Source organism: Trichoplusia ni, chromosome 18 (genome assembly GCF_003590095.1).
Source record: "Trichoplusia ni isolate ovarian cell line Hi5 chromosome 18, tn1, whole genome shotgun sequence".
Taxonomy (NCBI): domain Eukaryota; kingdom Metazoa; phylum Arthropoda; class Insecta; order Lepidoptera; family Noctuidae; genus Trichoplusia; species Trichoplusia ni.
Window position 1 is genome coordinate 288,864 of NC_039495.1, and position 25,413 is coordinate 314,276.

The 25,413-nt window shown below is 32.7% G+C and overlaps 1 protein-coding gene across 6 annotated transcripts in view; it reads right to left on the minus strand.

Annotated features, from left to right (window-relative positions):
* Positions 1-25,413, minus strand: part of LOC113503201 (protein Fe65 homolog) — a 64,176-nt gene that overhangs the window by 19,466 nt on the left and 19,297 nt on the right. For 4 of the 6 annotated variants that reach the window (XM_026885061.1, XM_026885063.1, XM_026885062.1 and 1 more), the window contains exon 3: positions 2,941-3,082. In XM_026885061.1, the coding sequence (XP_026740862.1) occupies positions 2,941-3,082 (142 nt within the window). Of the gene's footprint in view, positions 1-2,940; positions 3,083-12,360; positions 12,484-24,180; positions 24,408-25,413 lie in introns of those variants that run through there. The other 2 variants (XM_026885068.1, XM_026885067.1) reach the window with 2 other exon arrangements.

A 25,413-nucleotide genomic window follows, 5' to 3' on the forward strand; every position in this document is an offset into this window, starting at 1 on the left:
TTAAATTGTATCATAACAGGCGGTTTTATCACTCAAAGCGATCGTTTACAGACAACCTTTAGATGGACTTCATTCAGAAGAAACATCACACATAATCAATTAATAACCTAAAAAAATCAACGATCCCACCCAAACAACAACAAAAAAACTGAAAACAACAAAATCCATTTGGGAACGAACGCACTATCTAAGAGGCAGCACTGAATGCATCGGATCGATGCAGCGACTGCGCAGTGCGAAGGTCGATGCACTCGTCAGCTGTGACGTAAGACCGTCACGCAATGAATTAGGGACAGTAAATCAAGTCTGATACACTGTTGATATTTTATTAGTTTATAATCTGGGGTGGTGGAAGCTGGTTTGGTTGTTTTCCTTTGTGTAATACAAACGGGAGCTTAAAACGTTTTTTCATATCGTAAAATTATTGTTGTCCTCGGTTTATGACTGCATGTGTTATTATAATGTGCAAAATAGTGTTAAGAATCAAAAGAGGTATCTAAAGAATCTAGCACGGGTAACTGTTCTATTCTGTTTTCAAAATAGCTATTTCGTGTGACAAAAAAGAATAAATTTTACTTCTGGCCTAAAAAGGTCGTGTAAGGTAGACGAATACGAATTGAAGAAGAAAGCTTGTTTTAAAACTAGATAAAAAAACTCCGACAGTATAACTAAGACCCCTTACAATATTTAAATAGTTCGTCTGTTTTTATTAAATATGTCTAAGAAAACTCTTTTCAAAATTCAACTTTAATACCAACCCAAATAAATTGAAATCGCTCAATCTGTTCAGAAGCTATGTTGCCACAGACGGACATGTTTAACTTATAACCCCTCACTTTTTGCAGTGCTTAAAAAGTATTACACAATCTTCAGACATTTTTGTTCTACTCTATTAGACCAATTTAACTTCTGTATATACCTACATGGTGTCAGTAGCCAAATGTTGTGCTAGGTTGGGATCGAGGAATGTATGATTGTTCACGGCCGCTTCAAAGCAAGCTGTTAGTGGTTTATGACCACTCCATGGGATTACTCAATCATCGCAAGGAATTGTTTATTTACACTTCTTTTGCATGATCAATTTCGATGGCAGACTTAATGCCAGTCTTCTGCAATTTTAGTGTAAATTATTTCTCAATAAAGTATATATTGGGATTGGCATATTCCTAAGGAGATGGTTCAACGTTGATATTTGCAGTGGTATACTATACAATTATATATGAGTATAGTGTAAGTACTTTCGAAAAAGTGTTCGCATTGAAGCGACAGATTTTGTATGTTGTCGTTCTGGCGGTGACCTACATTAAATTTATATTAGTTGTAACATTTTCGTTGCAAATGCTTTGTCGATTATATTGGTACTTAATACTGTATACGCAATTTATATTTACTTAGGTATTTTTATTTGCTATAAGTTTGTCTTAGTTCCCGAGAAATTTAAATTTGAAATCCTAATGGTGGCTTAGATCGGTCAACTATGTACTATTTTATATTTGAATAAATACTTGTATAGAATATAAATTTTAGTTTTAAAGAAAGAATCATTAAAGATGTGTACGACTAGAAAGTTTTACAAAAGTCAAGCGCCAATGGATGTTTTCTCACAATTGAGTTGGCGTCTAAAAATACTCGAGTGCTTCCATGGAACACGTAAAAGCTAAAAGCTGGAATACTGTTAGCTGTGGCAGGAGTACTGCAGATATAAAGAAACAAATACATGAAGACACTATCTTCGTGTTATTTTAAAGTACAAATGCATCGTAGAAAAGTTTAGATAGATACACAGATTTTAAAATGACATCAAACAAAAAAAATAAAGACATTACAAACCATTGATAATCGAAAAACAAAATCAATATAAGTAATTTAAGTTTTATGTTGATTGAAGTAAAAACCAGTCAAATGCGAGTCAGACTCAACTCACTGAGTGTTCCTACCTAGATAGACAGAAGACATTATCACCCAGCAAAATAATGTATGTACCAATTGGAGCTTAACCTCCATTTTAATTTTAATTATTGTTATAGCGGCAACAAAATCATCTGTGGAAATTAAAACTGACGGATGGGCAGACACCTGAAACAGTTGCTATGAAACCTTAGACTTACTTTTTTAACCCTAAAAGATGCCAGCAATCATGATTATGACTTAACATCATCCACATGATGCTAAGTTAGCACTAGGATATGACGCAATAAAATAGTGCACTTATGTAACGAACCTTTTCCAGCGATTAAACCATCTATTAACATAGGTATGTGTAACTCGGCGCCACAACCCCCACACCCCATCGGGTTCATTATGGTAATCCACCGTCATGTCTCGTTTGTGGGACCGACGATGTGGGGTTAATGTTAGCACTGCCATGAGTTTAACACGTGTACAATGAAGTGGGATTAATAGGAGGCTGTGTGAGTGGGTGACAAGTTGTTTCAATGTATATAGTTTGAGCTAATTGTCAGGGAGTAAATTAAGGAAATGTGAATGACAGTTTTTATTTATTTACCAGGTCTGGTTTTTTAAAGAACTATGAAGTTTAGGGTTACTTGCGTTTCCAAGTATCTTATTCCTCAGGACGCGATACTAGTTTATTATAAGTGCAAAAATTACAAACTATGTTGAATTCGACATAGGTAACGAATGTCGGGTGATGTGGATTTTTTACCTCCTAAAAATACTACCTCTTCAATTATCATCAAAACTTTGAAAAAAATCAAAAGTCACCACTTAAAAACACATCCAAGAATATAGAATCCTAATAGATCTTCTGCGGTAGGTCTCTATCAACTCCCAGTAGAAAAGACCTTTTTCCGCCCTTATTTTGATTACTTACTTTCATCCCGAAAAAAGCATTTGGTTTTGTTAAGTTAGCAACAGTAATTTTGAAAAATAAAACTTGTCATCATCCGTACTATGTGAAGTCCCTCAAATAATACTGACCTCCTATTGTCGAGGTAGGTGTCGTAGTCATCGGGCGAGTTCTTATCGTCGTGCATGTCGTACAGGTCGCTGTATATCGCGGACTCCATGCGGGACGGATCCATGTGGTAGTTGGGGTTCTCGTACGAGAGAAGACCATTCTCTGTGGACAAATTGAGGTACAGATTAATAAGGTATATTACGTCAGCGAGGCAGATGCAAATGGAGATGTGGTGGAAAGAAGTGGACTAGTTTTTTCAGAACTGGTCACTTGTAGTTCATGAGAGATAAAAGTGGAAGATGAGTGGCCTTTACCCAATTGAGGGACATTCTAGGCTGGTTGATAATCATAAAGAATCAACAAAATAAACATATTAATAAAATATGGCGTTTTGGTATTGGACCAGAATTAATTTTTCGTTGGTGTCAATGAACTTACAATAAGTTTGGATGATTAACTAGAAGATTCGATTTTGTTGATTCGTTTTTCATTTAACGTGAATTAGTTGTCATTTGGTCCCAAAAAAATGTCATCAGATTTGAATCAGTAGTTTTAAGTTAAAGTTGTATGTTGTTGTTAAAACAATATTTTACCAATTCTAACGCTTTTTTAGCAATTAACACTGAAATCTTGTACACATGGAATATTTTTTGACATCTCGACTACATACAACGTCACGCATTGCTCAAGGTAAGTACAACGTCACCCGTAATTTTTAATACAATTTTTCTCTAAAACTATGAGCGACATTTCGTTCCATTTTACAGAAGGCCTCGACACATGTCTGGCTTCGTAACCAGATCCGAAGCCGTAACAATAGCTGACTACCCTCCGATGTATCGGCGCGTGTTCAATGAGAAAAATCCACGTTTTGGTGCCAGATTAGTACCTACAGTAACGGTAAGTAATGAAAGGAAGTACGAGAAAGTAGGTTTTAATCTTCTAGACTTATATTTTCTTTAGAAGTTCAAAAGGATAAGTTATAACCTGTATTGTCATTCAGAGATTAGTGTTAAAATTTTATTAAATAACTTATTGTAGAGAGGTACCGAAGATGAATCGATATTTTTAAGCATCAATTATGAAAATCAATTTAGAATTAGCATAAGAAATGTGTATGCCCAGACATGTGTATGCTATATTTTACATACGTAATACAATATTTCATAGGGTTTCCATGAATTGCTTCATCAATAGAAATTGCGTAACTAAAGGTAAACCAAGCAGTTCTATTGGTTCTCAAAGAACACAACCCTCGCTAAGCATCCTCTAACATAAAGGTATTTCTACAATCCTTAAAATCAATAGAAAACATTCGACCCATCATTAGCGTACAATTAGGCATTATTTATAATATCATGGAATAACCGAAGCTGGACAAAATGCTTTCTTATAGTGCTTGACTCTTAAACTATGATTGACTAATCGTACATAAAGCTAATTTATATAACTATCACTTCTATATATTCACGTCGATAAAGCAATAACCTCACATATTTTTAACTTTTTCAACAAAAAACATCTGTGTTCACTCAGTCCAATCTATAATTATGATGCGCGTGCCAGCTATTATGGTATTGCTTCCTTAATTACGACATAGGCGATGGTAATAATGTTACTCCATCGTATTATTGCTATACATCGTTTTTATTCCAAGTAATTGTGGCTTATATTAAAATGATATATTTTTACATTTTAACCGCCGACGCAAAAAGAGGGGTGTTATAAGTTTGACGTGTCTGACTGTCTTTGGCATTATACCACCGGAAAGGATTGAAAGATTTTAATTTAGAAGAAGAGTTTAACTAATTTTGTTTTTAAAAATATCAGTTTTAATGATATAACTGCCAGTTGCCAGCTTTGGGACAGTTAAAAAGATTAGTAAATTTGCAATAACTTATAATAGTTAATAAGATAATCATTAATGTAGATTATCAGTTACATTTCTCTAACAGAAAACGTATCAATGTACAAAATATTTCACCAAAACATAACGGCTAATCTCTACCTATCTCACAATACACGACACAGAATCACCATTTAAAATAAACGTTCGTTTCAACTGCCGGAATTAGCCGAAACGACACGAAGTTTGCCGAATATCCCCGAAAGTTGCCGAAACAGCTAATGTCGGGAACATGGCGTAATCGGCGAGTAAATCCCTGAACAAGTTCCAATATTCATTGAGGATAACCCTTGCAGTGATATTGCCGGCATTACTGTACTAATAGTTATGTGAATATCGGGGCATTGAGAGCTGTTTTAGTTTATAAGCGGTAGCGATTTTGTACAAGACTAGAAGGCTCAGATTTCAGTTGCCATTGTTAGGTACGTAGTAGAAAAACATAAATAATGTGCTTTATACGTTATTTGGTAAGTATCATGGTTTTATAGATCTAGACAATTAAATTTCAGTTGGCATCTCAATATAAATCTACGTTTTTATCACTGTATTCAAACCGTATATTGTTACAAAAAGTACAGTCTGTCGGTTAGATGTTAACGCAAAAGTGAATAAACATATAAATTCATTGACATACCTAACGCTCCTTTGCATTCAGCATTCAATAATACTTTTTTTTAAACCGCCTAAACACAAGCCTTACTAACAATAAACCGTTTAAAATAATCAACATCGCATCGAATTTCACCAAATAGGATATTACATAACCAAAACAAAGTAATTGAATAAATTCAGTGTTTACGTATATTGTGTACCGATTATAAAGTGAGCTTCCGAATAAACGCATGTTGCATAACCGTTAAAATCCGATTATTCATGCGTATTGCGATTCGAAATGCGCTGTTATTATAATACGTAATAAAGGAAGGTGTGTTGAAGAGATAGTCGAATGGTGTATTGGTTACGATGTTATTTTTTTGTGAATTATTTTACGTCATATTTTTTTTCTCTGTATGTTTCTGTTTTTATAAACCTACTCCAGAGTGAAATTATTATGTTTACAGATCCCAGTCTTATTTTGACCCCTACTTCTGAATATAAAAGCGAATTTAAAAAAATAGTTCCCAAAAATAAAATACGAATGTGAAATATTTCTCTACGTCTGATAATCTCTACAAATTGCTTTTACACATAGCTATATCCTTGTTACCAGTTTCCCAACTATTCGAACAGGCAAATATACTTATCGTTGACTAATAAATCAGTCTTAAAAAATGCATCGTTACCCATAAGTAACGTTCATGAACTTAAGACAGGTTATCCAAAACACCATGAGATCAGAAAGCATAGATCTCTTGAAGGAAATTGTAACAGCTGTCGAAGCAAGGCAATGTAGAGCGACTTCTCTCTGCCACAACTGCAAGCACGTGTGTGATGAGCACGATCATTTGTTCTGTGTCTGGGTGTAATTCATCGATATAATGTATGTATTTAGAAATGTAAGTATGTTTATCAGTTGTCTTGTACTCATAATACAAGCTTACTAAGTTTGAGACTAGATGGCGTACTTGTTTTGTTGTAAGGGGAGGTAGAAAGCCCCATGATCTCATGGTGTTTTGGACACCCTCTCTTGGGGTGGGCGATAAAGCGTGCAATACAGGAGTGTAGTACATTGTCAATACAAAGCGAATTAAGTTTTATTACTTTTAGAGTGCCTTTATTGTTTGACACTGGTTACATAAAAGAACCCCATTTTAAAGAGGTTAGAGATGTAAGGTTGCATTCGTTTTAAATATATTTCGAAAAAGTATATGATTGGAATTAATGTTAAGAGAAATTGTCTGTATTGCAGATTTTAGAAGCTTTATTATAAGTCTATTTTGTCAAAACCACAAAATATCAGAAAAACATAATATTTTGAAATAATATTTTTTTTTATCTATTTATATCAATAATCAAAATGGATGTGAAACCCCTAACTAACTAACTTTTCATATCTACCAACACTTTTCGTATCTACCACGGACCAAAATGCACCTTATAAATATCTTTATTTCTCTTCAGGGCTACGGTAATAACCCTTTCAAAACCATGTATCTCTGCATTTTATCATTTGGACCGTACAAAAAAGGCGTGTGTCCACGTACATAACGGTCGCGCTCGCTTCCGGGGCACAATAGCGTCCACTGGCACTATGTAATTGATAGTTTTCGGTAATACCATACTGTTGTTCTGAAATAATACCGCTAGGATACGACTTTATTGTGGGAACTTTGGATCGGCTTTCGAAATTCAAGGTGTGTCTATTGCCTAATGATTTTAAAATTCGATGGAATGTTCTATTGATTCAAAATCATATGTTTTTATGGGTTGGAGATTGTTTTTTTTTCTCGTCTACCAAGTCAAGTCTTTCTATAAAGAAGTGTTTACTCTAACCACGAAACGAGAAGATTTTCCCTTTTATAAATTTAAAATATTTTAGAACAAACTTTATGCAACTTCACACATCATTTCTGTACTTTTTCTAGCCCTAATTTTGTTTCATATTGTGAATATTGTGTCAAACATCACGTAGTCGACTAGAAAAATACTCAACATAATATAATTATCCTCTTTGCTCAATATTTCACCTCCTTTACAAAAGTAAAGCTAATCCATCAGTTGAACTTAACAAAACCAACAAAACTCCACACTCACTATATATACCTGGCAATTAAAACATTTTCATAAATTCTTCAATTAACCATTACTATCAGCATTAAACGTTCGTTCGTGTTAACAGCCACATCAGCCCCTATGCAGTAGGAACGTGACATTCAGACGTCAAGGCTTCACACTTTGAACTTCATTTAAAAACATAACAATGTGGGGTGTATTTGGTGTGTCTTTTTTGCGGTTAGAGCTGCCCCTGTGTGTTACAAATCTTAGTTAGGTTATATGGACTCTACATTTCTCGACATACAATTGTTTTTTCCAAATATTTGAGCGATTATCGTTACTGTTTGTATAAAAGCAGCTGACTTCAAATAAAAAGTACTGAATCCAACTTGATTATTATTTTTATGCCAAATGACCGAATGATAGCTATTTCACTTTAAAAGAAGAGAGAATCAACAAAATCGGTTCATCTAGTTTAAACTTCTGAGAGAACCCGTACCTCTTCATTTTTGAAGACGGTTGAAAATGTCAGACTTTGCCAGCACGAGGTAACTATCGATTAAATATTTGTAACATAAACTCTACAATTAGTACAGAGAATTCAAATTGAATTAGAGAACCGTAATACAATTTCGATAGCTGTCGTGGTCTGGAATTGCGAACGATCTATATTGTGTCTCTTGTCAAGAAATGTCTTTGTGCCTGATTATTGTTGTCACTTGTCAGCCAAACCGAGAAATATCTCATGTACTTAAAGTTACTTTACCCCTCTTTTTAAAATACCGTTTTAGATCCACTGCTGGGCTAAGACCTCCCCCTATCTTTTGCCCTCCCCATTCAAAACTATGACAGCACAACAAAACTTTACCCCTTTAACTAACGAAAAATGTAGAGAAAACAAAACTACCTCCTAACCCCTTTGTATAACAATGTCATACATCGAATACAGTATAATACTCGTGTTATACCCTGTAACAGTAGTTATGTTCACATGCTCTCACAGTAAGACGGCAAAGAAATCGATTTGTGAGCGACCTTCGGGCGGTAGCTACGCTTTTAAACTTATACAGGCTAATTGTAGACTTGTCTGTTAAGTATCGGTGATATCGTACGAAGCACTTCGGTTTTTCTCTAATAGCATAATTTTGTTTTTGTAAATCTGTGTGTCCTGTAGAACTGAAGGATTTTTATTTATTGTTAAAGAGCCTGTATTTATACTACATCAGCCGAAGATCTCTCCAAATATAGAGGAATGAATAAACATATTTTTTGCTGTTGCCTTCGGGTAGCTAATTCTACGGGAACATAGAATCGGAATAAAATATCCTGTGTTAATCCAGGTTGTAAACTAACAGTTCCAATTCAGTGGTTTTTACATGCAAGAGTAACGCACATCCATACATACAAACTTACGCGTTTAAATACTAGTAAGAAGTAGGATTTTAATACCTTGTTCATATCTTTGTCGTATACGATTGATTACATGGATAAAACTAGTCAATATTTGAAATAAGTATTTTTTGTCTTTATTGGATAAGACAGAATTAATCCTTAATATTCATGAATATTTTATTTCTAATACTTATTCATTAAATCAAATTGTACTAACTAGGTTAACACCCCATTTGTCAATCTCTGACCTATCAAAATAAGTTGTTATCAAAAGACAATCATTTTCGCAATCAATAAATACTTACTAAACCTAAATCAAACCAAGACAATTTATCAAGAAAATATCTTTTAATATACAAACAAAACGTAGCAAGATTTCTTTTATTTGATGATAATAGAGTTTTTTTGTAGAGCTGACGAAAATATCTTATAAAGAAACTTATATAATACATATTTATTTTATCTTATGTATAGAAAAGCAATAAAGCCTAATTCGGATTAAGATTATTGGAGAATAGTCCGTATTATTATAATTGAATACGTAATCATGTTTCGCAATCAATTTATTATCTGTATTAAAATTGTTTTTTGTTGTCTAATCATTGTATGTAGGTAATGGGTTTGAGTTTTAGCTATTTAAATTTTTGTCTGGGATATGGTGTTTTAAATGGATAGTATAAATGAAATGATAGTTAAAGTTCGTGCTCGAGAAAGACTGCTCATACTCATTATTGGTATTTCTCAGTTGTTTCGGTAAGTATTTTGTAAATTTTGAAGTGTTCTTTGTACAGCAGTTCTTCAATACTCAAAAGGTTTTGTTCACGATTATGTTTAGTAAGAAAACTTGAATTAGCAGAAAACAGGCGTAAAGCCCCACTGTTGGGCATAGGCCTCTCCTCACATAGGAAAAAAATGAGATTAATCTTTAAAACAAGTTAAGATTCATAAAAGTAAGAAACCATCAAAAAATACATTCTTGCAAAAAAATAAATCTAGTATAAAATCCTAATTACTTTTAATATTGAACGCAAGGGAAAACAGTGTCTAGATAAAAGCAAACTTGTTAAAAACCAATCTATGTTCAAGTACCACCATTTCGGGGCATTACTAGGCGAAATGTTGTTTAACGAGCAAACGCTATTTGACACTTACATCTTACATTCGAAAGTCTGTTTGTATGTCATCACTAATGATGCAATTAGTTCTGTAGCTGAATGCACATGGAATTACCAAATTCTGGTTATTTTGTATGACTGTCATTTTATTTTGTCGTGCTTTTTGATGTTTTGTGTTTGGGAACAGGGTACCATAGACGATAATGTGACTCGAAGATAAAAATTCGGTAATAATACTGGAAGTTTTTGTGAAAAAATAAGTCAAAATAAAAAAAAATAATGTAGTCCGTTTCTTAAGCAATTTTAAAACGTTACATTATTAGATCTAGGTGCATAAATGAAAGTAAATTTTAATCTAACTCAGTAAAGATACTACCTTAGAGACAAATTCAATTACGTCCCGGTTTCTTTATTATGTAGAGACAGTTATCAAATGCAAGGAATCTTATGCCGTATGATAACTATATTTATATTTGTCTAGTTCTTTTTACATTGCATACTTTGCTTACGTGGAATCAATTTGTTCTGGCTTTAGAGCGCTGAATCTTCAGCGGACGTTTGTAGAGTCACTATTTGCAAGGAGAGTGGTGTTCTGGTATTCTGTTAGTCACGAACGTTAGCACTAGTGGTTTTAGTTAAAACACAACACGTTGTGTCACACAACCGAGACTGAAAAGGCTTTCGATCCTACCTGGCTGTGTGTTAAATTTTAGGCTTTACACTTTTTTGATTTTGAGTATTTATATTGTAAGAAATTAAAAAAATCTGACATAATAAAGAAACCAGCAAAACTGAGATTTTAAGACATATTTTAAACAGATTTCTTAAAGGACCGTAACACCAGATTGAACATCAACCATACGAAATGAAGGAATCTAGCCGTATCATTGAAATATTCTTTCTAACCTTCACTAGAATGTATTCTTTGACTCCCGTAAGGCTAAATGCATGACGTTTCATACAAGCCGCCATGAGTCACACAAACACACTGAAATTCCTTTCATGTTGCATGAATAAGCCCAATTTATACGTAACGAACTTGTTTGTGGGATCAGACCACACATATGGGATTTTGAATCATCTTTTGATGGCTGAAGTATATACTTAAGAATATGATTTTCTATATACAATGACATTAATTGATTGTTTCGGCGTAAAAAGTAAAACGTGGATGTTCTGTGCCTTTTAATGCAATTAGAATAAGGACTAGAATTATATTACTTCGTATACCTAATTTTAAGTATGTAAGTAAGATTTGGTTCATTTCGCAAAGTGAAGATTAATATTATTTTAGTAGAAAAATACATATAACCGACTTGAAATAAAAACTATTGAACAAAACTTAATGATTTTTAAGGACCTAATGATGAATTTCACTTAAAATAAATGAAAAACAACAAAATCTAGATTCATTTTCAAATCAAAATCAAAATAGCCTTTATTACTGATAACATTATTACATTACATTACATTATAGTTCTATCTCTCTTGTAATAAATAATTTTCAATATATTACAATGCCTTTCATATTTATTTTAATACAATCAGTTTCATGCACATTTGGCAATTTCATTTTATTTCAATTATGATAAAATTACATGCACTTTTAATCATTAATAATAATATTTAATTAAATAATATAAATATAAGTATAAGTTAGATTCATTTTAATTTTCGACATCGGTAACTTTATTATCAGTTTGCCTTTTGGCATAGGCCTTCAGATTAATTTTAGTAATATTATAATATCTTGTTTGTTGTTTTAAATTATTTTTGAACTCAGTTTTAGACAAAAAGACGCAGCATAATTGACTTGTTTAAGTACCCAAACGAATGGAGTATAGCTAATTCTACTAAAATACTATTTCAGAGATACCTACTTAGTGTAACAGATCCACACCCATCCATCTGTTCCTACTAAACTTTGAATAAACGTCGATTTAAATATAGCATGGTAACACTGTTGGAGCTAGAAACAATATTACAGTCTGTGTGAGAACAGTTTCTTAAGAGGATAGTAACATTAGTTTTGTCCGGATTTTTTCAGCTTATACTTTTAAGAAGGACAGATACTTATTTTAGGTTCACAAGATCCGGGTGGATAGATTAAAAAAAGTTGGGTTATGTTTCTGGACCCGTAGACATACGGTTTTAGGCTAAAAAAAATAAACAGCATGTAACCATTAACCAGTTTTATTACAGCTTATTATAAGCTGTTCTACTCCTCGTAAAGTCGTAAAAAAATATATATAGTACATGTATCTCAATGATATTGAAGATCAAAATATATAAAACTATATACAAATTCAGTTTCACCTGTCCACACTTCATAGACCTAAGGTAAACAAAGAAAATAGAATCAATATACTTACTGCCCCGTTTATTTAATCCCATGTTTCCGAGTTCACTTTTAACAGTATAATATACACATCACTAACTGTCTATCGATTCACTTTCGTCCCATCACTATTCAACGATCGTCTAGTAGAATAAGGCTGGGAACACATGAGAGAATTACGTAAGTATACGATGGTTACGTAAATTTACAAAAATTATGTAAAATTACGCGTCTGGCATTTTACGCGTAATTCTTGTTTACGAGATTTGAATTTAAGGATGTTTTACGTAAAGTTTTTAATATGTAAATGTAGGCATTTGTAGGTGACCTAAAGTGGGTTGCGGTATAAGCTAGTGTTTGAAGTCTACGTGACATTTTTTCGAAATACATTTGGCGCTCGTTTCGTGAATATAATGTTACGTAATAACGGTTTGACATTATAACATTAAATAAAAAAGGACGATTGCATTTTTGTTTTGTCGCAAAATGTTAATAAAGGGTTAATGCTTATAAATTACATTTTACGTGAGAACTCAATAATATGAATAAGTTGTTGTGAAGCAACGGTAGAGGTAGAAGGTGAATTCCTGAGGAATGTTTAAAAAAAAAACATGTTTGCGTACTTGGAGTGTATAAAAAAAAAATAGTTTCACTAGCTAAATCATTATCAAAACAATTACTTATATTAACAAACTGTCCCAAATTCTTATCCCCGCCATTGCGTAGCTGACGACATTAACCGTCAAATTCCCACGTTTTCTCTTTTGTTTAAAGTCACACAATAATTAAGTAATCATTGTTAATAAACATATTTATATTTTTTTGCAAACAGTAAACATTATTTAACGAGATTTTTACAAAATGTCGTTACGTAAAGTTACGTAATTTGAGTTATTGTAGGCTAGGCTTTATAGGAAATGTGGGAACCTTTTTGAATGCATTTGTTTAAGTTGCGATTCCTAATTATTGTGTTAAGTTTAGTTACCAACTTGTATACCTGTCTACTTCCGGGTTGTAATCTTATTCAAAAAAAGTTGCAGCCATTTAACAAGAATTTTCTCAGGGTTTAGACAAAAGTATAGTTTTATCTAGTTACTTGTTTCTTGAGACGTTGCACTCAAGCTAATGAACTGATAACCGTTAGTGAATGAACTAAGAAAAAATCAGGAACATCAAAAGCAGTAAGAGTCTAACTATAAAATTCACTTTTTATATCTTATTTGTGCTGTTTCCTCTACTGCTTTTACTGAATTACGTAGTAATATTATGAAAGGAACTATGATTAGAGTGTCTGTTATATTTTTGAAATATATAAGCACAGTGTGAGTTGCACTGTAAGAAATGTAGTCCTTGTGTCGCAGGGATTTCATAAACATTCAAGTCACATGCAAAAAGACAACCACACTCAGAACAAGCATTTGCCGATCACACAAATGCTCGTCCTACGCGGGGACCAAACCTACGACACATCCCGTGCAGTGGATTTGGAAGATCAATCTGTTATTTGTGCCATCAGAATTTTAATAAAATTAATAATTTTCATTGTTTTTCTTCTACTTTTGTCGCTGAAACTGTCGCTAGTACTTAATTAGCTATTAATTTTTAATTATACTCTTTATTTCAAGTATATTTTAGTAACTCTAAATTCCTCTCATTGATATTTAAAAAAAAACCGTTATTTTTCCTTCACCAGGTTGAACTTAGTTTAAACTGCCGGCAGACAGTCTGAATAGGAGCGTGGGAACTAACTAATGAGCGCTAATTACAACTGAAAGTGATGTGCCGGTGTCTTTGTGTAGAACTCACTTTCGTTCGAGAGCACTTGTTAATTATAGCGGGCAAGCTAATTTTAGAGAATTGAGTGTTCAAAAATTGTTAGGTATTTTGAACTGTTTAAAAGCGGGGAAGGTTTCTTTTAAAAAATATGTGGTGCTTAGTATATTGCAGTCAAAGTTTAAATATATATTTGGCTGTTTTTTTTTTTGAAATTGATAAATTTTATCTGTTCAAAAAGAATACGGATGACAGTCCTCCCTGCGTTGCTGCCTTCTAGTTACAGTTTTGAGGGTGAATCTAGATAAACCTTTTAGTAAAATTCATTTGAAGATCCTCTCAATAATTCTTTGATTAGCTATAACGTACTACCTTGAAAACGAAAGCACAAGTATGTACCTACGAGTAATTTAAAAAAATCTACGCAAAACTTGTGACCACTTGCCAACCTCATTAACTTCACAGTCGTAATAACATCACGTGCGTCATACATAATCAGTCTGAGAAACTAAACGCAGAATTACATCTGATTACAGCCAGCAATGTATAGGCGACACTGCAATTTTCTCCAGATAAGAATAATTTAGATGATACGAGAATATCATGCCAGTTGTAATACATTGCGGCGTCACACAGCGTTTGCATAAAAAGTGACGTATCTTCGCCAGCAATGTGTATCAACTTGTAACATATTTATCACTCTGTTTAAGTTTTTATAGTGAGAGACAATTTGACATGTCATTGCGATGTTATGATGATTGGTTTACGACTGTCACGTCATGGTGTGTGATTTTAATGATCTTTTAAGGTATTTTGTGCTTTATAGGAATGTAGTACTTATGTGTGACGAATTTAGGTATAATTTTAGTTGTGCAGATGACAGAGTGATATTAGTGGTCATCATTATAATAGTGGATGCATGACATACTTCAGGTTCGATTATAAAAACGAATTTATGTTGTATTGTGCTCGTTTTGTTGGTTGGGTTTAAATTCAATTGATTTGCAATATTAATTATTTTTAAGGAATTTTCAATTTAGTAAAAAATCTTTTAATGGACTAAAATAATGTTAAGGGTGGATAACCGTCACTTAGGGGTATGAAATATATATAGTCTCCGATTCCATAATCTACTAAGTATGCACGTAAAGTCGGTCTAGCCGTTTCGGAGGTTGTAACTCATATTGAGACTATTTGAGACACGAGAATTGTATAAGATTAGACTGGAATAGTTTTAATTAGTTTCTGTGCTCTGCACATTTAGCGCTGGTTTGGATAATAAAACGAGATCGGATTATTCCCTAGAGCAAAATACTTTTTAAATATTGCAATTTGAATTTTTAATATTTAATTTGCACTGCACAAGGTCGAAGGTAATAAAGGCTATTATAAAATAAAAGTCGTAGAAATTTATTTTATTTAGTTTAATAACGCATTAAGCATAGCCTATGTTTATCATCGTAAACTTTACTTGATTGTAAAAGAAAAATTCCCTGTCTATATATTACTACAACTTGGTCTACTGGTTAGTGGTCCTGATTTCTATACCGGAGGTCGTGAGTTTGTTTCCCGTCCAAGACAAATATAGAAAAATGTAGAATATAATGTACGTATTTAATATTATTAAAATATCAGTTGTTTAGTACTCATAATACAAGCTTAGTTTGAGGATAGATGCTGTTATGTGAAAGTAGTGGAATGTTATATTATTTAGGTATAACTTATTTGCTAGATACTTTTCCTATCCTATAAGTAAGTATCTTCTAAGAAGTAAATCTATACTAATATATAAATCTATATATACTAATATATAAATCTGAAGAGTTTGTTTGTTTGAACGCGCTAATCTCAGGAACTATTGGTCCAAATTGAAAAAATCTTTTGGTGTTGAATAGACCATTAATCGAGGAAGGCTTTAGGCTATAAACCATCACGCTGCGACTAATAGGAGCGAAGATACAATGGAAAATGTGAGAAAAAACAGGACGGGTATAAATCATAACTTATATCTTCTTCTACCCACGGGAACGAAGTCGCGGGCAACAGCTAGTATACTATAAGAGGGTAAGAACAAGTCCTCATCTCGCTTTTGTTACAGTCCAAGACAAAGGCTCTTCTATCTGATAAGTTCTTAATGGCTTTGAAGTATCCTCGATGCTAAATATAGCATTATCATCCTAGCCTTTTCCCAACTATGTTTGGGTCGGCTTCCAGTCTAACCGGATTCAGCTAAGTACCAGTGTTTTACAAGTAGGGACTGCCTATCTGACCTCCTCAACCCAGTTACCTGGGCAACACGATACCCCTTGGTCAGACTGGTTGTCAAACTTTCAAGCTTCTGACTACCTGTAACGACTGTCAAAGATGTAAGAATAACAGCCGGGACGTACAATTTAACGTGCCTTCCGAAATACGGAGGATCTCGTTATGACAAAGATGGTCACCCATCTACGGACCAACCGCATCAGGTATAGCTTAACCTGCGATCGATTCCCTCATGCGGTTATAACTTAGTTACGAGCTTCTCATGCTAAATATAGTCTTCTTTGAATACTGGATAGTGACTGTCTATTATTTTGCCTCCAAAAAATATAAAATGGTTTCTGCAAAAATCGATATTTCATTGTTGAAAGGGTAACGCGCATAGTGCCATTAACCGCTTCTTTAGTCGAGTTGGTGAAAACTTAAAAACATTTAACGCCCCGATTTCAATTTTGTGTATAATGTTATCAGGAAAATGTCTTAACTACATACTATAAAATAACAAGAACGCAACGTGTCCCACTATATGTCATTGTAGTGAAACTAGTCCTTGTACTAAAAAGAAAAAAACTATAAAGAGGTTCATACAATATTCTATGATAAAAACATATATTATATTATTATGTCGTTTAAAAGTCTACACTCGATAAGCGATCTTCATATAATTCTTTACGTTACATCTTATTTCTAAAGACGACCTTGTCTGTTTAGTAATGAACTCATTTATGCAAATATCTGTTACAAAACAAAAAACTGCTTAATTTACAGATATACGTTATGTTATTGTTGTGATCACAGACCGTGGTGTCCCGGGTTTGAGTCCAAGGTTGAACTTTTTTTTGGTGTTTATATTTTTGTATGATTAAGATTATTATTCAAGATTTAACCATTTTTTAATATTCAATCTCTATTGATATATCTCCCTGTGCTATTGGCGAGGCCTATGTCCAGCAGTGGACGATTGTGGGCTGATGATAATAATCTTCATGGACACTAAGACTTCACGGATATCTACTAAAAATGTGTCATTTTTCTTTTTTTTACATGACTGACTTTTTTTACGCTAAATTGCTTTACCGATTTCAACGTATTAATTGCTTCTTTTAGAGATTTAGTGTAACCTTTGCCATTCGTATTGCACTTGACATTTTTAGATGCCTCTATAACTTATACATATTATGACTGCATGGATACCCGAGTGGCCGAGGTCACCACGCCAGACCCAAAGCGCGCGATGTGTCGCAGATTTCCCGTATAGGATTGGCGTTTGTAGGATCTATTAATGATTGTCCTGAGTCTGGGTGTATTTGTGCGTGAGACTCAGATGTATATGAAACCTACCGCCAGTATTAAATTTCTTAGTGTGGGAGACGTTGTTAAGAAAAAGATTAACTTGAAATGTGTCTCCTTTATCAAAGGCTCGTCTAGACAAAATGAGAAATTTAACTTTAGTCGCAATACATTGTAAAGCAAACTTACAGGTTTGTTACCTAGACAAATTACTGTTTCTGCTTTCGTTAACGTCTATAGAAAATGTTTGAATGTATGCGGATGATAGGTCAAAGTCACTTATCGAAATAAAATGTTATTTTCACACGTTCGAGAATAATAATCGTAATTGTTGTTAATAATTTTAGATGAAGAATGTCACTTAGCCAAAGAGGTTGGTATTAAAAGTGATATGTCATCGTCATACAATTTTACGCATTAGTTAAGACGGCTTTAAGACTCAAAATGGTAAATGTTAATACTAATATTTTTATGTAGTTATTGAAATAGAACGGCTGAAGCCAAGTGCACTATTTTTTTAACTCAGCCATGCATCCTTCTCAAAAAAAGAATCGAACATTCTGACAATATCAACTCCCAATCATCAACAAAAAAAAACACTAATTAATATACGACCTTGAGACTGATCTGCTCTCTAAATTACAAATGCATTTAATAGTTCTTCCTTTGATATTATTTATACTTAACTATATTTTAATCGAGAAATCTTGCATTTATTTGCATCATTAAAATTAAATGGTCAAAACAAGGTCGATATCTAAAGACTATAGTTTAAATTTAGGATAAGCTCGTTATTTTTTATCTGTTAATGATAGAAATACATCCTCCTTATTGATTCAAACAGAATTAAAAAAGTTAATGCTTCTTTTATAGCTAAATGCTTTTTATGTTTGTCTATAAAGTAACTATTTTTATCAACTAGCATCTGTTTTCAACGTCTTGTTTTTGGCTTGTCATCGGCATTCAATCATGTGCAAAATCAAACCAAACTCTCTTATGTGCCCATGTAGATATTTTCTAAGTAGAAAATTTTAAAAAAATACCGAAGAAAAAAGGGTTTGTACGAAACGTCGATTATTTTGAATTTGGGTGCAGGTAACGTGAGAACTCAAAACGATGTTAAAAGAACGTCTTAATTTCTCAATCTAATCTAATACAATAGAAGTCTCAAAAAGTGATTCTAAATTTGCAAAATACTATTGAAAATATGAAGGTTTTAATAAAAAGATGTAGTAAGAGACACCTAAATGATTGCCCTTGACTCTTGATAATAACTAAAAACAACTATCACACATTCACACTTATTTCGTCGCGAAGTTAAAGAGAAGGTCACAAAATTTTCAAATTTAAACCTCGTACAATAATTCACAGCTCGCAGTTCTAAGCACATGATTCCTATATCTTTGACAATCGTTACTGGTAGTTAGAAGCTAGAAAGTCTGATAGCCAGTCTTACTAAGGAGTATCGTTTTGCCCAGATATCTGAGTTGGGGAGATCAGTTAGGCACTTGCACTGAACCCCCCACATAGTTGGAAAGGCTAGTCAGACAGTACTGAACATTATGACAAAAACATATTATATTAGGCTTTTACGTACACTATTATATTATTGTTTTAGATCGGTTTACTCATGCGTATTTATCGACTCTATCGCCCGCTGCTGCGTTAGCTCATGATAATCCGAAACTAGTCGGGGAATTTTGATAAATACACGCAAGTTAACCGTTTCTTAATTAATTAAAAATAATTGTAAGACTGTAAGTCTCTATCTTTCATACAGTCGCTACAAATTACGGGTTCCAATAACCAAAAAAAGATGAATAGTGAAGCCTTCGTCTTAAATATTTTTCTTTCATAATTTTTTACTACACGTGTCCATTTCCATTTCACTGCCAAATTGATATACAGTATGAAGCGGTTTCGCCAACATATGTTGAGTCATGTATAAAGGGGACAACGACTCCTTATTATTATGGGTAGTTTACGACTACGCTCAAGACAAAAGTTAGGAGAATTCTTTCTAGAAATTGTGTTAGCTTAAAAGGATCGAATCGCCTTTTTAGACTTTAAATGTTTGGAATAAAAGCTTTTTGCAGTCCGTTAGTGGGATAAAGTATTTTTATTTCGGTAGTTGTGTGGAATGGCGGTTTTAGTTTTAAATGCTTCAGGTTTGCATTTTTGGAGTGATCGGTTTTGATAAGGGAGTATTTGAGACGAGTATGAATAACTATTTGATATCCAGAAGTCTTTCTTGCCATTTTCTGTTGTATTGTATACAATTTAAAAGCTCTATCCGTTAGGTATACCAAAAAAAAAATATATATTAATTTAATCGACTAATAATATAAATATCATTAAATACTGTGGCCCAAAGAATACCACCCAAATCTCTTGCTTTTTACATAAAACTGTAATTTCCTTGCTTTCATAATAAAAGTAGTGTAACAATAATAAATTGCATTTCCGATAGTTTTCACCAAAACTACCCTCTAAAACACGAGGTCCGTTCCACAATAGCCACATTTAGTCCGATCGACGCACCGCCACGAACCAGGTCGTCAGAATGCGATCAATCATAAACACCCCATTTGGTTTGAAGATTTTCGACAACATTCGTGTGATCAATCACACACCCCTTTTCCGAAGTAGGTTAAGTAAGGTGTTTTATTTGTTTCATTGAATAAGTTATGTTTTGAGGTTACTGGCTCTCGGATTTGGAATGATACTGGATAGAAAATTGTATAAATCTGTATTGATAAATTTCAGTCCTGAAAATTTTGAATAGTAGGTACCTTAATAAGTAGTTTTTTACAAAAAATCTTTCGGATCACGTCATTAATTGGATGCAGTCTATGCATTTTATTTTATTAATATTCACGCCAAAAAGATACTTGTAGTCTAAAACCGTTTGACGTTTAGATACGTGTCTGAAGAATTATGATAAAACTGTGGGTTTCATATTGATATCATCAAATTAAACAGTTTATGTTTCTGTTATAATAATTGGACCTAAAGCTTATATTCAAAGACAAACAACAAACAAACATTTTCTTTTTAATCAGCATGGTATTTCCATCCATAAATATGAGACAGATGAAAAAGACGCAAGGAGGTTGAAACATAACCTAAATAGAGTTGTATTATGTATAATAAAAGGCAGCAGACGCACCGTAGGGTTGCCCTCCCGGATTTCCTGGTTAAATTATATTAATATTAATCCTTTATTTAGGTACGGAACCCACTCTCTTACCATAATTTGCTTCGTCTGTCTTTTGGTAGAACAAATGTCTAAAGTATTTATTTAGTTATAAATAAATTCATTTCTAATTCGGTTTAAGAATAATTGAATATAATTTAATAATAAACAGCACTTTTTTAGTGATACTAAAATATTTCTTGTAAAAATAAACTAAGATTTATTTTTAAAATCATAAAATTTAAAGTGCCATTTAGTGCCAGTAGCCATTTTTTTTTAATCTTAGCAACTGGCTGTATGGCAAAGTTTTCAGTGTTGCATATCCCTGCAACGTAACATCAATAAAGCTGTGTTAGTCCGTCTAATCTCTTTCTGGTCGTGTCGACTTGCCTTCTCAGCGGATATATGGATGCTGAGATGTAGAGTGCAGCAGTGTTTGCTAACATACTTGTAAAATCTGACTATAGGAGCTTTATTTTATTATATTAACAGTAAGTATGTCCATTTTGTTGCAGAATAAAGTGCATTTCAAAAGCTGGAAGTAGAAATTAGATAGAACATTTTTTACGCAAATTGAAGCTATGAGTGGTCTGTCTGTCAGTTTAATACCGGGTTGTATTTCTTGGTTCGTATCGGTAGGGTAGTTGGAATTTTTACAGATGATGTCGCTATGGAATTTGCGGTCTACGTGTGGGTATTATTTTTTTTAAGTTTAGCTTAATTTACTTGTTTTTTTAACAAAATCAACAGTAGGCGTTTGTAAAAAGCAGGTTTTGATTAATTCACAAGACTATTAACGGTCTCAACATCATTGAACCACTTTTATCTCCAACCCTATATTCGACAAACTCTTTATGCTTAATCATTATTGAAAAAGAAATGTCTTGGATTCTAAAGTCTTTAAAGATATTTTTTTTCAAAACCGCAAGAAAACTAACAGCTTACAATCGTCCAAACAAAAGCATTAAACATGAACCCCCTCTTAATCTCAGTTTAAACCAAGCTTAACCCTAATTAATTGGAACGATTTACTGCTCAACCCAGTGGACTCCATGTTTTATTAAGAGCTACATTAAAACAATATATTATGCTTTTGTTAGCAATAGTTTATTAATCTATATATACTAATATATAAAGCTGAAGAGTTTGTTTATTTGAACGCGCTTATCTCAGGAACTACTGGTCCAAATTGAAAAATTCTTTTTGTGTTGAATAGACCATTCATCGAGGAAGGTTATAGGCTATATACCATCACGCTGCGACTAATAGGAGCGAAGGTACAATGTTAATTGTGAAAAAAACAGGGCAGGTATAAATCATAACTTATATCTTCTACCCACGGGGACGAAGTCGCGGGCTAGTTGGTTATAATATTTAAACTTTATGTACTCCTAAGAGTGATTCGAAAATACTTGATTTTGAATAATTTAGGTTCCATTTACCAATAATTAAATGTATTAATAATTCTTGAGATATATTTTGAAAGCTTTAAATGACGTTGCAATTTTATATTATACTAGCTATTCTGTCGATCTTGTATTGCCTGGATGAATTGTGAATCTAAACTATCCAGGACAAAAACATTCAAATCAGTCCAGCCGTTTACTAGGAGTTTAGTAACATAAACGCGTGTATATAAGATAGTATGTGTTTTTTTTATAAACTTTTATAAAATCGATTGTCATTTGTTTCAGGTGACGGCTATAGAAATACGTTCTCAATCATTCTCTTTAAAGTATATAAATATAAATCGTTGGACGTATAAATTATAGTTGCGAACATGACACACAATTCAACTTTCAGTTAATTTGACTACGTCTTTACATTTTAAAGGCCAGTCAGATAATAAACTCTTATTATTTCAGATGAAGTTACTTATTTTTTTTAAATGTATTTTTTAATTCAATCTCGCGAAAGATACATAAATATGGTTTTTATATTTGGCTTATAAACACAAAAAAGTCGGTTTTAAGTAAATTTTTATTAATTAACCGACTACGTCAAACCGAGAGTTATGGTTTTAAAGTGAAATATAGTTCACTTTCTTGTGATAAATTTTAGCTTGTAAGTAAGCATTTAAATTAATTATTAATATCAATATTATTCAGACTTGTTACCAATGTTTCGACTATCCATTTGTATAATATCATATTCCATCAATTTTAAATACTAAAGGTTAACGTTAACGCAGTTTATATGCAAAACAGACTAGTTTTACCACTTTCGTTATTACATAACAAAAAATAATAATAATAAATCTTTAAACTATCTAAAATGATATGCGTAAGATCAAGGCTTATTTTTAGCCAGTCATTTTGCATATTGACTAAACTAAGTTTCTGATTTAGACTGTATATAAAAAGTCGGTGCTTGAATAAAATTAAAAATAAAAGTGCCATGTTTTGCCTTGAGGTCGTTGCTAGGTGACAGGTTTTTAAAGTGTTTTTTTTATGTTTCATTAATTTTATTAGTGAAACAGATATCAATGTCAATATTCGATTAAGGTTGACTTGTTATTTTTAAGAATAAATAAGGATTTCGTTTTGTTTTTAATTTCGTTGTTGGCATTTAAACTCTGTTTTTGTTTTATATACACTGGCCATGTGATTTCTTTTTTTTTAAATTGTACAGGTAAATCTAAAGTAACATTTTTGTTTCGCAGTCATAATTTACGGCAGTAAGGATTTATAAGAACAGCTGTTAAATTTTGTAAAAATAAATTAAAGTGCTTTATAAAACAAGTAGGTATTATTATAGATATTATTTAAATATTACTGACACGTAGAGTTTTACAATACCTAAACTACGATATCGATTAGTCTATTTTAAAAGAATAAAAAATATTTAAAATCAAAATATATTAAAAACAAACGCCCATTCAAAACCAGCTATTGTACGATATTGATTGCATGCTAAGACGAGCAAAAACTCTTTGGATTACGACAAACAATGAAACCCAAGTATGGTCCGCTCAAGGAGATCCGACACATTTAACACGCATCAATTAAAACATTATTAAACAATACTTAAATGGAATATCAAGGTAATTAACTTCCTCAACAATATACAAACGAAACTGCTATAAACGCACCTACTTGCATTTAAACACGTAATTGCAAACAACAGAATAAAATTTGCATCTCATAAAATGTTATTAAACTCCCTAGTAGAATTAATAGCACGAAAAACAAATTTCCTTTGAGCGCCTATCCTAATAAATCCTCGCAACCCACACGCTATTACACATTACAAATTAAGCAGCCATTTATTTTCAAAAACACATTAATTTTCGTTTTACTCTTCTTACTGTAATAATAAAATCGCGGAGAGAACCTTTCATATAAATGTCAAAATGACACTTAGTTTTTTTTTAACGCACTTCACTATTTACTTTTTTCACATGCAATGGCACAACGCGTTCAGCCTCGTATACGGCCGGTTGCAGACTGAGCGGTGGGGGGTGCCCGCCCTACTGTTTAGACCGAGTACACACGATCCAGTTTTATTGAACAGAAACATGCCATTGTATAAAAATATTGCATTTTTATAGTAAAAAGGATTGATTGTTTAATTTTATATGAGATTTAAAGTTTATTTTCGCGTCGTAATGGTTTACGATAATTTCAAACTCGATTCAGTAACTTAAGGATTTTATTTGAATTTCTGAGATTCGTAGGTGAACCTTTGACCTTTTTGCACCCTTCAGGCCTTTGTACCCACATCTTATCTGTTCGCATTGCCTTTTATCGGTCTAACAAACTGCGAGAGTATTTTTTTCCAAGTCGTGTAGGTACAAAAATGTTTTTATTTTGGAGATGTCATTTAAAATTTACGGAGAAACGTGAACTCCATTTTACTTTCGATTATTGTGGCTGAAAAGGGATTTTTGTTATTACTATTGAAATGATTCGAAACTCGTCGTGCGCTATTATAGTTCCTTTTGCAATCTTCGCAAATACTAGGGAAATAAATGGATTGCAGTCTTACGTATTCTTTTTTAAAGTTGTAAGTATTGCCCTATTTAAAGATGCCAGTTGAAAATTTATAACGGATAAATTAAGAACGGTCATGAAATAAAAAAAACGTCAACTAACGGGTCGACATAGAAATAAATGGAATTAAGACTTCGTATTGATCGAGACAACAGAAATTATATTTCTTGGTACAGTATCATTTTATAGTCCAATCAAAACTACAGTTTCATCTTCAACAATATACCTCGATAAATCATCTTTAATTTCAACGAAAACTTCAACAGACAATAATCATCATCTCTATACATTTTCCACTAAAACCTAACCCAACAAGGGTCCCGATTCTGCTATTTGCGAATACGATGAATGAATGGCAGTTGGATTAAATTCACACTATTCGTATAATTCCAAGCATTTTTTAACACAATAATTAGTACGGGGCAGAACACTCACGGTCAATACAATGAATTTCCAATTATTTTGTTGGCAAAATGCTTAAGAGAATAATAATAGTTTCAAATTTTATCCAACTGCCATTGATTCATCGGCCGTTGTAAATAGCAGAATAGGGACCCAGAACATTGTCAACAAG